General features: G+C 37.5%; 1 protein-coding gene across 1 annotated transcript in view; it reads left to right on the top strand.

Moving 5' to 3' along the window:
* DNAAF9 (dynein axonemal assembly factor 9) overlaps positions 1-16,353 on the top strand; it is a 148,538-nt gene that overhangs the window by 13,823 nt on the left and 118,362 nt on the right. Inside the window, exons 2-3 of the mRNA XM_060123316.1 lie at positions 11,876-11,955; positions 16,054-16,173. Of these exons, the coding sequence (XP_059979299.1) occupies positions 11,876-11,955; positions 16,054-16,173 (200 nt within the window). The remainder of the gene's footprint in view (positions 1-11,875; positions 11,956-16,053; positions 16,174-16,353) is intronic.

Here is a 16,353-nt window from a genome sequence, read left to right as displayed (position 1 = left end):
TTCTAAGTTTGAAAGCCCAAGAGCTCTTGGTAACCGTGGTAGTCAGCTAGGGTTGCGCAGTGGACCAAAGGACCAACTTAATGAAATATTTGTCATGTAGAGAATGATTGCAAAATGAATCTTATATTAAACATGAGAAAGTGGGGAGGGACAGGCAACCATTTCCCAGGGAAAGAAGTTTTCTTACTTTAATCTTAGTCATCTTGCAGCTTAAATTCTGCTACTTCCAAACCCTGAGTTACTCCACATCTCCTTACCTCCAGCTCCAAATTTTTATTATGAAAATGTTTGAACAACACAGAAAAGTTGAAAACATAGTACAGTGAATACTCTATGCCCATCGCTTAGATTCACCAATTTTAACTTTTTACCTTATGTGCATTCTTTACTTTTTCTTTTCTTTTCATTCTTCTTTTCTGTTAAATGGTTTTCAATTTGCGGGTATAATGACACTTTGCTCCTGAGTACTGCCTCATGCATCTGCTAAGAAAAAGGACATTCTACTTTGTAACCACCATAATATTATCTCAGCTAAGAAAATTAATAGTCAATTTGAATATGCCCTGGATAATAGATAATAATATAATAATATATAATTATTACCTATTATACAAGGCATATTCAGATTTCCTCAGATGTCTCATAGATGTTTCCCTGGGTTTTTGTTTGTTTGTTTAAATCGAATTAAGGTTCATAAATTGCATTGTCTTATTATTCTTTAATCTCTTTTACATAAGAAGAGTTCTCCCTCTCTTCTTTCTGTTTTACATCACATTGGCTTTTAACTTAAAATTTAACTTAAAATTTTTTTAATTATGGTAAAATACACATGAAATTTACCATCTTAACTGTTTTAAGTGTACAATTTAGTGGTATTAAGTACATTCACATTGTTGTGCTACATTCACCAGTATCTATCCACAGAATTCTTCATCTTGCAAAACTGAAACTCTGGTACCTCTTAAACAGTAACTCCCCACTCGTTCCCTCTGGCCCGTGGCAACCATCTTTCTACTTTCTGTCTTTGTGAATTTGGCTGTTGTAGGTACCTCATAAAAACGGAATCATATAATATTTGTCCTTTTGTGACTGGCTTATTTCACTTATTACAATGTCCTTAAAGTTCATCCATGTTTTAGCATATGTCAGAATTTCTGTCCTTTTTTAAGATTGAATGATATTCCATTGTATTATGTATATACCACAGTTTATCTGTGTCCATAGACATATGGGTTGCTTCTACCTTTTGACTATTGCAAATAATGCTGCTATGAACTTGGGTGTACAGATATCTCTTTGAGTCTTGCTTTCATTTCTTTGGGGTGTATACCCAGAAGTGGAATTGCTGGATCATATGGTAATTCTGTGTTTAATTTTCTGAGGATCACTGTGCTGTTTTCCACAGCAACTGCAATATTTTACATTCTCACCAACGGTGCACAAAGGTTCTGATTTCTCCTCATCCTTGCTAAACTTTATATTTTCTGCTTTTTTGATAGTAGCCACGTTAATTTGCATGGCAGTAATACCTCGTTGTGGTTTTGATTTGCATTTCCCTGATGATTAGTGATATTGAGCATCTTTTATCTTTTCATGTGCTTATTGGCCATTTATGTATCTTCTCTGGAGAAATGTCTATTCATGTTCTCTGCCCATTTTGAATTGTTTGTTGTTGTTGAGTTATAGAGGTTCTTTATGTATTCTGGATATTAGCCTCTTAATAGATATATGATTTGCAAATATTTTCTCTCATTCTGTGGGTTGTCTTTTCACTCTGTTAATTGTGTCCTTTAATGAACATAAGTTTTTAATTTTGATAAAGTCTAATTTATGTATCTTTCCATTTGTCATCTGTGCTTTTGGTGTCATTGGAAAATGACAAAAAATCATTGCCAACTCTAATGTCATGACGCTTTTCCCATATGTTTTCTTCTAAAAATTTTATAGTTTTGGGTTTACATTGAGGTCTTTATTCTGAGTTAAATTTTGTATATGGTGTAAAGTCAGAGTTTGAATCCTTTTTTTTTTTTTTTTTTAATTTGCATGTGACTATACAGTTTTCCCAAAACCATTTGTTGAAAAAAACTCTCCTTTCCCAATCCTGGTACCCTTGTCAAAAATCATTTGATCATGAGCACATTATAGTAAGTGAAATAAGCCAGTCACAAAAAGAGTTTATTACTGGGCTCTCTATTCTATTCCATTGTTCTATAATCAGTGGTCCCCAGCCTTTTTGGCACCACGGACAGGTTTCGTGGAAGACAGTTTTTCCATGGACCGGGTGTGGGGGGGATGGTTCGGGGGTAATTAATGTGAGTGATGGGGAGCTGCAGATGACGCTTTGCTCGCTCGCCCGCCGCTCACCTCCTGCTGTGTGGTTGGGTTCCTAACAGGCTGCAGACCCTTACCGGTCCACAGCCCGGGGATTGGGGACCCCTGTTCTATATGTCTATCTTTATGCCAGTACCAAACTGTTATGGTTAGCTTTGTAATAACTTTTGAAATCAGGAAGTGTTTCCTCCAGCTTTATCCTTTTTCATTATTGTTTTGTCTATTCTGGGTTCCTTGAAATTACTATGAATTTTAGGATGGATTTTTCTGTTTCTTCAAAAAAAGTTTCTGGAGTGGAGGGGAGGGATAAATTGGAAAATTGGGATTGACACATATACACTACTATATATAAAATAGATAACTAATAAGGACCTACAGTATAGCACAGGGAACTCTACTCAATACTTTGTAATGGCCTATAAGGGAAAAGAATCTAATAAAAAGAGTGGATATGTGTATTTGTATAACAGATTCACTTTGCTGTACACCTGAAACTAACACAACATTGTAAATCAATTATGACCCAATAAAAATTTATATATATATATATAAAACTATATATATAAGTTCCTGGAATTGTGATGGAGATTATATTGAATCTGTAGATTGTTTTGTGTAGTATTGATAGCTTAACAGTATTAAGTCTTCCAATGCATGAACGTGAATGTATTTCCATTATTGGTGTCTTCTTTAATTTACTTCAGAAATCTGTGAATGATTCAGTTTCTCTGAATCCTCACCAGCATTTCGGTATCATCACCATTTGTTATGGATATTTTAGCTTTTCTAATAGATGTGTAGTAATACCTCATTGTGGTTTTAACTTGGATTTCCCTAATGGATAATGATGTTGAACATGTTTTCATGTGCTTATGTGCCATCTCTGTATCCTCTTTGAGAAAATGTTTTTTCATGCCTTTGGCCTGTTTTCTAATTGGATTGTTTTTTTACTGTTGAGTTTGGAGAGTTTCTTATGTATGCTGCTTGGTTAGGTAAGTGATTTGCAAATGTGTTCTCCCAATCTGTAGCTTGTCTTTTCATTCTCCCAACAGGTTCTTTCACAAAGCAAAGTTTAAAATTTTGCTGAAGCCTAATTTATCAAATTTTTAATGGATCATACTTTTGGTATCAAGCCTAAGAACTTCATTAAATTCTAAGCCCTGAATATTTATTCTTTTTTCTTCTAAAGATTTTATAGTTTTATATCAAAATTTTTAAATCTATGATCTATCTTAATTTTTGTGAAAGTTATAAAGTTTAGGTTGAGGTTCATGTTTTTGTCTATGGATATCCAGTTGTTTCAGCACCATTTATTGAAGAGACTATTTTTCCTCTATTGAATCACTTTCCACCCTTTGTCAAATATTAATTGGCTATATTTTTGTGGGCCTATTTCTGGCTTTCCGTTCCATTGATCTATGTGTCTGTCTCTCAGCCAGAACCACAGTCTTGATTACTTTAGCTATATAATAAGTTTTTTTAATTTTTTTGAATTTTATTTTATTTTTTTATATAGCAGGTTCTTATTAGTTACCTGTTTTATACGTGTTAGTGTATATATGTCAATCCCAATCATCCCAATTCATCCCACCACCCCCACCACCCTGCTTTCCCCCTCTTGGTGTCCATACTTTCGTCCTCTACCTCTCTGTCTCTATTTCTGCCTTGCAAACTGGTTCATCTGTACCATTTTTCTAGATTCCACATATATGCGTTAATATAAAATATTTGTGTTTCTTTTTCTGACTTGCTTCACTCTGTATGACAGTCTATAGGTCCATCCAAGTCTCTGCAAATGACCCAGTTTCATTCATTTTATGGCTGAGTAATATTCCATTGCATATATGTACCACATTTTCTTTATCCATTTATCTGTCTATGGGCATTTAGGTTGCGTCCATGACCTGGCTTTGTAAATAGTGCTGCAGTGAACATTGAGGTGCATGTGTCTTTTTGAATTATGGTTTTCTCTGGGTATATGCCCAGTAGTGGGATTGCTGGGTCTTATGATAATTCTATTTTTAGTTTTTTAAGGAATGTCCATACTGTTCTCCATAGTGGCTGTATCAATTTACATTCCCACCAACAGTGCAAGGGAGTTCCCTTTTCTCCACACCGTCTCCAGCCTTTGTTGTTTGTAGATTTTCTGATGATGCCCATTCTAACCGGTGTGAGGTGATACCTCATTGTCGTTTTTTTTTTTTTTTAAGATTTTGTTTTTGTTTTTTTGATGTGTACTGTTTTTAGTCTTTGTTGAATTTTTTACAATATTGCTTCAGTTTTTATGTTTTTGGTTTTTTGCCTGCGAGGCATGTAGGATCTTAGTTTCCCAGCCAGGGATTGAACCCACATCCCCTGCATTGGAAGGCGAAGTCTTAACCACTGGACCGCCAGGGAAGTCCCCTCTTTGTAGTTTTGATTTGCATTTCTCTAATAGTGATGTTGAGCAGCTTTTCATGTGCCTCTTGGCCATCTGTATGTCTTCTTTGGAGAAATGTCTATTTAGGTCTTCTGCCCATTTTTTGATTAGGTTGTTTGTTTTTTTATTATTGAGCTGCATGAGCTTATATATATTTTGGAGATTAATCCTTTGTCTGTTGATTCATTTGCAAATATTTTCTCCCATTCTGAGGGTTGTCTTTTTGTCTTGTTTATACTTTTCTTTGCTCTGCAAAAGCTTCTAAATTTCATTAGGTCCCATTTGTTTATTTTTGTTTTTATTTCCATTATTCTAGGAGGTGGGTCAAAAAAGATCTTGCTGTGATTTATGTCAAAGAGTGTTCTTCCTATGTTTTTCTCTAAGAGTTCTATAGTGTTCGGTCTTATATTAGGTCTTTAATCCATTTTGAGATTATTTTTGTGTATGGTGTTAGGGAGTGTTCTAATTTCATTCTTCTACATGTGGCTGTCCAGTTTTCCCAGCACCACTTTTAGAAGAGACTGTCTTTTCTCCATTGTATATCCTTGCCCTCCTTTGTCATAGATTACTTGTGTGGGTTTATCTCTGGGCTTTCTGTTCTGTTCCATTGATCTATATTTCTGTTTTTGTGCCAGTACCATATTGTCTTGACTACTGTAGCTTTGTAGTATAGTCTGAAGTCAGGGAGTCTGATTCCTCCAGCTCCTTTTTTTTCCCTCAAGATTGCTTTGGTTATTCGGGGTGACATCTTTAGGATTTTCTATATATAGTTTCATGTCACCTGCAAACAGTGACAGTTTTACTTCTTCTTTTCCAATTTGTATTCCTTTTGTTTCTTTTTCTTCTCTGATTGCTGTGGCTAGGACTTCTGAAACTATGTTGAATAATAGTGGCGAGAGTGGACATCCTTGTCTTGTTCCTGATCTTAGATGAAATGCTTTCAGTTTTTCACCACTGAGAATGATGTTTGCTGTGGGTTTGTCGTATGTGGCCTTTATTATGTTGAGGGTAGGTTCTCTCTATTCCCACTTTCTGGAGAGGTATTATCATGAATGGGTGTTGAGTTTTGTCAAAAGCTTTTTCTGCATCTATTGAGATGATCATATGGTTTTTCTTCTTCAATTTGTTAATATGGTGTATCACATTGATTTGTGTAGATTGAAGAATCCTTGCATCCCTGCGATAAATCCCACTTGATCATGGTGTATGATCCTTTTAATGTGTTGTTGGATTCTGCTTGTTATTATTTTTTTGAGGATTTTTGCATCTATATTCATCAGTAGTCTTGGTCTGTAATTTTCTTTTTTTGTACTATCTGTCTGGTTTTGGTATCAGGGTGATGGTGGCCTCATAGAATGAGTTTGGGAGTGTTCCTTCCTCTGCAGTTTTTTGAAAGAGTTTGAGAAGCTCTTCTCTAAATGTTTGATAGAATTCACCTGTGAAGCCATCTGGTCCTGGACTTTTGTTTGTTGGAAGAATTTTAATCAGTTTCAACTTCATTACTTGTGATTGTTCTGTTCTTATTTTCTATGTCTTCCTGGTTCAGTCTTGGAAGGTTATACCTTTCTGAGAATTTGTCCATTTCTTCCAGGTTGTCCATTTTATTGGCATAGAGTTTCTTGTAGTCTCTTATGATGCTTTGTATTTCTGTGGTGTCCATTGTAATTTCTCCTTTTTCATTTCTAATTTTACTGATTTGAGTCCTCTCCCTTTTTTTCTTGATGAGTCTGGTTAAAGGTTTATCAATTTTGTTTATCTTCTCAAAGAACCAGCTTTTAGTTTTATTGATCTTTGCTATTGTTTTCTTTGTTTCTATTTCATTTATTTCTGCTCTGATCTTTATGATTTCTTTCCTTCTGCTAACTTTGGGTTTTGTTTGTTCTTCTTTCTCTAGTTCCTTTAGGTGTAAGGTTAGATTGTTTATTTGAGATTTTTCTTGTTTCTTGAGGTAGGCTTGTATAGCTATAAACTTCACTCTTAGAACTGCTTTTGCTGCAGCTCATAGGTTTTGGATCGTCGTGTTTTCATTGTCATTTGTCTCTAGGTATTTTTTGATTTCCTCTTTGATTTCTTCAGTGATCTCTTGGTTATTTAGTAACTTATTGTTTAGCCTCCATGTGTTTGCATTTTTTACGTTTTTCTCCCTGTAATTCATTTCTAATCTCATAGTGTTGTGGTCAGAAAAGATGCTTGATATGATTGCAATTTTCTTAAATTTAGTGAGGCTTGATTTGTGACCCAAGATGTAATCTATCTTGGAGAATGTTCCGTGCGCACTTGAGAAGAAAGTGTAATCTGCTGGTTTTGGATGGAATGTCCTATAAATATCAATTAAATCTATCTGGTCTGTTGTGTCATTTAAAGCTTCTGTTTCCTTATTTATTTTCATTTTGTATGATCTGTCCATTGGTGTAAGTGAGGTGTTAAAGTCCCCCACTATTATTGTGTTACTGTCGATTTCCTCTTTTATAGCTGTTAGCATTTGCCATACGTATTGAGGTGCTCCTATGTTGAGGGCATATATATTTATAATTGTTATATATTCTTCTTGGATTGATCCCTTGATCAGTATGTAGTGTGCTTCTTTGTCTTTTGTAACATTCTTTATTTTAAAGTCTATTTTATCTGATATGAGTATTGCTACTCCAGCTTTCTTTTGATTTTTTTCTTTCTTTTTCCATCCCCTCACTTTCAGTCTGTATGTGTCCTTAGGTCTGAAGTGGGTTACTTTTAGACAGCATATATATGGGTCTTGTTTTTATATCCATTCAGAGAGCTTGTGTCTTTTGGCTGGAGCATTTAATCCATTCACCTTTAAGGTAATTATCAGTATGTATGTTCCTGTTACCATTTTCTTAATTGTTTTTTTTATTTGTTTGTTTTGTTTTTTTTTGCGGTACGCGGGCCTCTCACTGTCGTGGCCTCTCCCTTTGTGGAGCACAGGCTCCGGACGCGCAGGCTCAGCAGCCATGGCCCACGGGCCCAGCCGCTGCGCGGCATGTGGGAATCTTCCCAGACCAGGGCACGAACCCGCGTCCCCTGCATCGGCAGGCGGACTCTCAACCACTGCGCCACTAGGGAAGCCCTTGGGTTTGTTTTTGTAGGTCCTTTTCTTCTCTCGTGTTTCCCACTTAGAGAAGTTCCTTTAGCATTTGTTGTAGAGCTGGTTTGGTGGTGCTGAATTCTCTTAGCTTTTCTTGTCTGTAAATCTTTTGATTTCTCCATCGAAGCTGAATGAGATCCTTTCTGGGTAGAGTAATCTTGGTTGTAGGTTCTTCCCTTTCATCACTTTAAATACATCATGCCACTCCCTTCTGGCTTGTAGAATTTCTGCTGAGAAATCAGCTATTAACCTTATGGGAGTTCCCTTGTATGTTATTTGTTGTTTTTCCCTTGTTGCTTTTAATAATTTTTCTTTGTCTTTAATTTTTGCCAATTTGGTTACTATGTGTGTCTCGGTGTGTTTCTCCTTGGGTTTAGCCTGCCTGGGACTCTCTGCGCTTCCTGGACTTGGGTGGCTATTTCCTTTCCCGTGTTAGGGAAGTTTTCGACTGTAATCTCTTCAGATATTTTCTTGGGTCCTTTCTGTTTTCCTTCTGGGACCCCTATAATGTGTATGTTGGTGCGTTTAATGTTGTCCCAGAGGTCTCTTAGGCTGTCTTCATTTCTTTTCATTCTTTTTTCTTTATTCTGTTCTGCAGCAGTGAATTCCACCATTCTGTCTTCCAGGTCGCTCATCCGTTCTTCTCCCTCAGTTATTTTGCTATTGATTCCTTCTAGTGTATTTTTCATTTCATTTATTGTATTGTTCACCTCTGTTTGTTTGTTCTTTAATTCTTCTAGGTGTTTTTTTCTTTCATTCTTCTAGGTCTTTGTTAAACATTTCTTGCATCTTCTCAATCTTTGCCTCCATTCTTTTTCAAGGTCCTGGATCATCTTCACTGTTATTATTCTGAATTCTTTTTCTGGAAGGTTGCCTGTCTCCACTTCATTTAGTTGTGTTCCTGGGGTTTTATCTTGTTCCTTCATCTGGTACCTAGCCCTCTGCCTTTTCATTTTGTCTGTCTTTCTGTGAATGTGTTTTTTGTTCCACAGGCTGCAGGATTGTAGGTTTTCTTGCTTCTGTTGTCTGCCTTCTGGTAGATGAGGCTATCTAAGAGGCTTGTGCAAATTTTCTGATGGGAGGGACTGGTGGTGGGTAGAGCTGGGTGTTGCTTTGGTGGGCAGAGCTCAGTAAAACTTTCATCTGTTTGTCTGCTGATGGGTGGGGCGGGGTTCCCTCCCTGTTGGTTGTTTGGCCTGAGGCGACTGAGCACTGGAGACTACAGGCTCTTTGGTGGGGCTAATGTTAGATTCCGGGGGTGGGGGGGGCCTCATGCCAAGGATTACTTCCCAGAACTTCTGCTGCCAGTGTCCTTGTCCCACCAGTGAGCCACAGCCATCCCCCACCTCTTCAGGAGACCCTCCAAGAATAGCAGGTGGGTCTGGTTCAGCCTCCTATGGGGTCACTGCTCCTTCCCCCTGAGCCCTGACACACACACTACTTTGTATGTGCCCTTCAAGAGTGGAGTCTCTGTTTCCCCCAGTCCTGTCAATATCCTGCAAACAAATCCCGTTAGCCGTCAAAATCTGAATCTCTGGGAATTCCTCCTTCCTTTGCCAGACCCCCAGGTTGGGAAGCCTGACGTGGTACTCAGAAACTTCATTCCAGTGAGTGGACTTCTGTGGTACAATTGTTCTCCGGTTTGTGAGTCACCCACCCAGCAGTTATGGGATTTGATTTTATTGTGATTGTGCCCGTCCTACTGTCTCATTATGGCTTCTCCTTTGTCTTTGGTTTTGGGGTATCTTTTTTGGTGAGTTCAAGTGTCTTCCTGTCGATGACTGTTCAGCAGTTAGTTGTGATTCCAGTGCTCTCGCAAGATGGAGTGAGTGCACGTCCTTTTACTCCACCATCTTGAACCTGCCTCTCTAATAAGTCTTGACATCAGGTAGAGTGATTCCTCCCACTTTATTCATTTTCAGAAAAGTTTTAGCTATTTTAGAATGTTCCTTTGCCATTCCATGTAAGTTTTAGAGTAATCTTTTCTGTATCTACAAAAAAGCTTGCTGTGATTATGATAAGAATTGTGTTAAACTTGTACATTAATTTAAGGAGAATTGACATCTATATTATGTTGAGTCTTCCAGTCTGTAAATAAAATGTCTCTCCACTTATTTATATCTTTTTTGGTTTCCTTTATCAGTGTTTTGTAGTTTTTAGCTTGTAAGTCCTGTGCATGTTTTGTTAGATTTATATTTAAATGATACTGTATTTTTAATTTTGGTTTCTGTGTGTTCATTTATACGGTTGGTTTTTATATGTTGATCTTGTGACTTTGTTGAATTCACTTATTAGTTCTCAGATTTTGTTTTTTGTAGATTCTGTGAGATTCCCTGCATAGGTCATTATGTCATCTGCAAATAGCAATAGTTTTATGTCTTCCTTTTCTATCTTTATGCCTTTTATTTTCTTTTTTTTTTTTTGCCTTATCGCATTGGCTAGAACTTCCAGTATTATGTTGAATTGGAGTAATGAGAGCAGACATATTTTTCTTGTTCCTCATTTAGTTCTTTCACCATTAAGTATATTCCAAACTTTGCTTTGGAGGTTTTTTGTAGATGTTCTTTATCAAGTTGAGGAAACTCTATTTCTAGTTTTCTAAGTGTTTTTATTATGAATGGGTGTTGAATTCTGTTAGATGATTTTTCTGCATCAATTATATGGTTGTGTGATTTTTTTTTTTCTTCTTTAGCCTATTAGATTGTGGATTATATTGATTGATTTACCAGTAGTGAAACAGCCTTGCATCCGTCTTGGTCATGGTGTACAATTCTTTTTGTATGTTTTTGAATTCTATTTGCTAATATTTTATTGAGGATTTTTATATCTATATTCATGGTAGATATTGATCTGTAGGTTTCTATTTTTTGGTGCTATCTTTGGTTTCGGTATTAGGTGGAAGATTGTGAACATCTTGAGGGAAGACAGTGATAATGACCACTAAGTCATGGACTTGGGGTATGGGAACATCAGAAAGAATCCAGGCAGGGAAAGAGAATCCAAGGAAGGGAAGTGGTGTTGTTTGGCTGGATACACTATTGCTCGGGTGAGTGTAGGGCAGTGTACCGGAACAGAGGGGTGAGGATGAAATCTGATTGTTATGGATGGAACAGTTACTGTAGTTGGTTTATGGAGGATCTTAGATAATAATGATGTGGTAGGGCTGGGAATATGTTGACTGTAGGGAAAAAAATTAATATAGGAGTGTTAGGGAATGAATACTGGAGACAGATCTTGGACCTGAAGGTGATGTGGACAGACCTTATGGAAAGATCAGTCTCAAGCAGGAAAGTGACCAGCTCTCTCTCGGACTTCTGGGAAGGAGGAGGGATTGATATGGAAAGCATGGGGTCCTTAGAAGTGATATTAACATCTGGTCATGTCTCTCCTTATGCTTTGTTTGGGAGGAAGGGCATATGCCTAAAACCAATGGAATCAGAGATCTGCACAGAAATGGGAGCAAGTACCATCTACTGACACTCTCTGTGGGGGTAGTTATGATGATACATCAGAGCTTCCTTTAGGTCCTTAGGCCAGTTTTTAGTTTTCATCTGTTTGTTATTTGTTTCGTTTTTAACAGACCAATGATGACCACAGTTAGCACAGGTAAGTGTAGAAACTCTTCTTTGATTAAACTTCAAAATTGAGAAGTCATTGGAAGTCCTTCTGGTCAGCTGCTCAGTTCTAGTCCTGTCCAGCATTCATCATGAGAGGGCCTTTGGCTCCATCCTTTGTTGAGCCAGAGAGCCACTGACCATCAGTTTGTAATCAGCAGTTCAGACTTAGTCTTCAGACCACTTCTGCCTAATCTCTTCCAAAAAATAGAAGAAAAATAGAAGAAAAAAATAGAGAAGAAAAAAATAGAAGAAAAAAAATAGAAGAAAAAAGAATACTCCCTAATTTCTTGTTATGATTCTGATACCAAAGTCAGATAAGGACCAGTTTCCATCCCTAGCAGTCGTTCCCTTCCTCATGCCTTCATATGCTGGCACTCAGGAAGCTGATTTCTGTTCTTATTGCAGCTGCAGTCGACTCCGCCAGGTTCAGAGCATCCTGACTCAGAGCAGCAAGTCTCAACCCGATGGAATCCTCTGCATCCTAGGTCAGTGCTTTTAACAAGGTGGGACTCAGGGCTGGGACAACTTGGCTTCTGTTCACAGGAAGATATTAATAATAGTATCATCACTGTGAGATAAGCTGTGAGTTAGTATTCTTCTCCCAGCTTTTGTTCCCCTGAGATCTGTTGCTGTTTTAATGAGGTCAGGTGAGATATCAGTGAGATAGGGAGCCTGTACCACAGAGCAGGCACTTTGTACATGTTACCTCATTTCTCCTCACAGCAACCTTACAAGAAGCAGTGTTGTCCCTTTTTTACAGAGGAGGAAACTGAGACTCTGGGAGATCAAACAGACTTGCTCAGGGCCATGGAGTGGCAGAATTCGGCATTTATTTGTTCTTTAACACTGTTTTTATTATGAAAACACATCATATAGTTTAAAAATTAAGACATTACACAAATAATAATGAACAAAATTTTCTAATCATCCCAGTTACCCGGTCCCACTCCCCAGAGATAATATCAACCATAATTTTTTTAACATAAAAGGAAACATTTTATGTATATTGTTGTTAATCTAATTGAAAATTTTTCACTTGATAAGTATATCTTGGAGATTTTCCTATGTCAGGTCAATCTCCTTCTTTATCTCACTTTCATTTACATTCACAGTATTGAGTCATAAAACTTGCTTAGGTCAGGTGTTTGTCTGTCAATCACCCAATTTCCTTCCCAGAAGCGAACCACTTTCTTGTTTGTCCTTCCTCAGATAGTCTATGCATAATTTTATTTTTTCACTTAATAGCACTTGCATTTAAACTTACGATAGGCAGTGGGCAGAGTGGTTAAAAACGTGCACTCTGGAGCCAGGCAGGTTTTGGGTTTGAATCTTGGCTTCATCACTCACTTAGCTAAGAGACATAGTTTATGGTGGCCCTAGAATTCCAGTCAAATGCTGAAACAACACTCACTGGATTCTCTTTCCAGCTGCAGCCATCAAGGTTGTGGGGGCTGTCTTTGCCATGAATTTACTTATGAATAAAATCACCTGTTTGTTACTGTTATTTCTGTTAGTTAAGGCTCAGCCTAGTAAATATAGGCAGCATAAAATCATGTGGGCTACTTGAATATAGAATACTAAAGGATCGAGAAAAAAGTCTACTTATAAAAATATCACGAGACTCTATATATATATTTATATATATATACACACATATTTATATATATTTTTTCAATGAAAACACAAATGTTGCAGAAATTGATGTTTGAAGTTGGGTGTGAAGATTGAGGTAAAAACTTAATAAACCTTCAGGACAGGGACTTCCCTGGCGGTCCAGCGGTTAAGACTATGTGCTTCTGATGCAGGGGCTGTGGGTTCGATCCCTAGTCAGGGAACTAGGATCCCACATGCTGCGTGGTGCAGCCAAAAAAAACCTTCAGGACAAACAGCTGTATGTGAATGTGAAGCAAGAAATCAATGAGGCACTTGTGTGTTTTTTTTTTTTTTTAACATCTTTATTGGGGTATAATTGCTTTACAATGGTGTGTTAGTTTCTGCTTTATAACCACTTGTGTGCTTTTAAACAGCTTCTGGGGTTTAGTGAATTCTGCTTTTTTGAGTAATTAGAGTTATCATAGCATCTCATGGTTGGTTGGTTGGTTGGTTTAATCTGTCCTCTAGCCTCTACAGTATCCTTCTGAGCAACTCTGACTCAACTCCTTCCACTTTGGCATTTTTCATTTAGTTATTAGGGTGTAGGAGATGTTCTCACTGAATTTCTGCTAACCTTTTTTTTAAAACAGCTTTATGGTGGTATAATTCATGTATAGTAAACTGCACATATTTCAAGTGTACAATGTGATAAGTTTTGACATATGTGAAATCCCTCTTTTGGGATTTTTCGTATGTTTTTCTCATGCTTAGACTGGGGTTATAGATTTTTGGAGTGCAAGACCAATGAAGCAACATGCCATTTTCATCACATATCAAGGATACATACTAACAAGACTTTTCACTGTTTATATTGACTTTGATCACTTGGCTAAGATAATATTTGTCAGGTTCTGCATTGTAAAGTACTCTCCCCACCCCTCCTTCCATATTGTCCTCTTTGGAAGGAAGTCACTATGAGCCCACACTTAAGGAGCAGGGATTATGCTCCATTGCCTTGAGGAGGGTAGTGTCTACATAAATTATTTGAAATTCTTCTGCATGGGATATTTGTCTCTTCTCCCCCATTTATTTATTTATTCAATCATTTGTTTGTATGTCTTCATGGAGATTTATTTTATACTTTGAGTTAAAATCCAGTACTACTTCATTTATACCTTAGGTTATAACCTACTACTACTTCAGATTGTTCCAGCCTTGGCCATTTGGGGCTCTTTCAGTTGGTTCCTACATCCCTCCCTTTGGTATATCTCCATAAAAGTTTTAGTTTATTTAGTACTTCTGTACTTTCTGACACTATAAGATGCTTCAGTCTTATTTTGTATATTACCTGCTTCAGTCCTAGAATCAGCTATTTCTCTAAGAAGCCCTGATTTCTTTTATTGGAGAATGGTATTAGAAACCAAGATCTGGGCACTGGGTATGCTCTTTGCTACTGGGATGTCATTGCTTTTAGGCCCTCTCAGCTGACAAAGTAAGGAAATATATGTGTGTACCTTAAGTGGTGTATATATACACATCTGTAAATGTTATATAACTGTCTCTACTGTATTAAGCTAAACGTGAATTCATATTAGTGTTTCTAGCTCTAACCCATTACTACATGGATCATTCTAGCCTCCTTCTCTTGCTTATCTGTAAACTTCCACTCCACCAGTGAGAAACTTGGCACCTACCGTCTACCATCCATTTACTTGTTTAATTCCAGTATGCATGTTTAGCAGTATCAGATTTGTAGCCCAAAATTCCCCCATGGGAAACAACTTTATTAACTAAAGTGGTTACATATAGTATCTTTTACCTTTAATTTTACATGGTCAGTCTTTTTAATGTTAGCATTTTTTGTGGCAGTTTATGTAGCTGGAATCCTTAGAAGAGGACATGCTGCCCAGTCCACTGGTTATTTTTAACTCCGTAGCCCTTTCTACTTCAGGCCTTATGTAGGCCAGGTAATTTCTGCTTTTGAATCTTTTTCATCTCTTTCTTCACTAAAGTGTTGGATGGCATAAAAGAGGGTGTGCTGCTTTGATCTTGCTCAGAAAGAAGTCTTCCCATATTTGAAGTCCCCTGCCACAGGTGGTCTCTAAGCCCCTCTGGTCTGAATGCCCATTACTTTTCACTGGTCTGAATAACAACTGACAGTCCTGTTTCCCAGGCTCCAGCCATATTTCCATTCTTGGAGCTTCTTCTGCCCCAGCCCCTTCCTTTTAGCCTCACGTAGCCAGCTGCCTCCTGCCCTTGACATGTCCCTCTTGTCCAGAGTCATAGCTCTGGGCCTTCACAGATATCCAGGAACCAGGTAGTATATGTGCCTGTGGCATTGAAAGGCAGTTGTGAAGGCAGTATTTAATTTCCTTTTTATTAGTCTCTGACCCAGCCCTACTAGACTGTAAGCTTTGTGAAGACCATCTGTAGGCATGTTTACTACATGCTTCAGCACCCAGCAGAGTGCTAGGCCTTGGGCCTGATAAATATTTGTGAAATGATGGATGTCTGAGGTTTCATTCACTTGTCCTCTTTTTACTTCTTTGAGTTCTTTTCAAACCACCTTAATCCTCCTTTATTTAATTCCACGTGTTTTGGTAAAGGTCTCTTTGAGAAGAGAATACTTTTCTGATGCCTATTCCTATTCTAACTGAAAGTATTAAAAAATTTTAACCAACTATGGCAGGACTTGGACTATATTTTCTGGTTCCTTCTATCCTCAAGAATTGCTTTTGATTAAATTAACAGCTTCTATGTTCTGTGCTGTTTGACTGTCTCAACTATATAGATCTTGAATCCATGTAAGAGTACTTGATGCTGAGGCCTGCTTCTTTCAGAGTTGTTTAGTTTGGCTTCTGGCACAAAACTGGTCTGAGGTGCTGCCTTTAACTTAACCACTAGGGTTTTGCTGAGCAGGGGCAAACCGTTGGGACTCATATGTTCCCCGTAGTACAGTACAGCTGATCAAAGCCTTTTTTGCCTTGCAGGAATCGATAGCAGGTACAATGAAGGCTGCAGAGAGCTGGCAAATTATCTTCTGTTTGGTTTGTACAATCAGAATACCAGTGATTTTGAGAAAACAGGGTTTTCTGAAGAGGTTCTAGATGGTAAGTATATATTGGTGAACTCTGTGTGAGAGAGGAGTAAGTGATATAGTACTTTGGATTCTTATTTCATGGACTTTTTATGGAAAAATATCAAATTTAAAATAGCCTGAAGATCCAGTATATTTTTGCTTTTTTTATTAATGAAAAACGACATTTCTTCTTTGCTGATATGTTAAGTAA

This window comes from Lagenorhynchus albirostris, chromosome 15 (genome assembly GCF_949774975.1).
Source record: "Lagenorhynchus albirostris chromosome 15, mLagAlb1.1, whole genome shotgun sequence".
Lineage (NCBI taxonomy): Eukaryota > Metazoa > Chordata > Mammalia > Artiodactyla > Delphinidae > Lagenorhynchus > Lagenorhynchus albirostris.
Note: the sequence above shows the minus strand (reverse complement) of the source record. Positions and strands in the feature narration are given on the sequence as shown.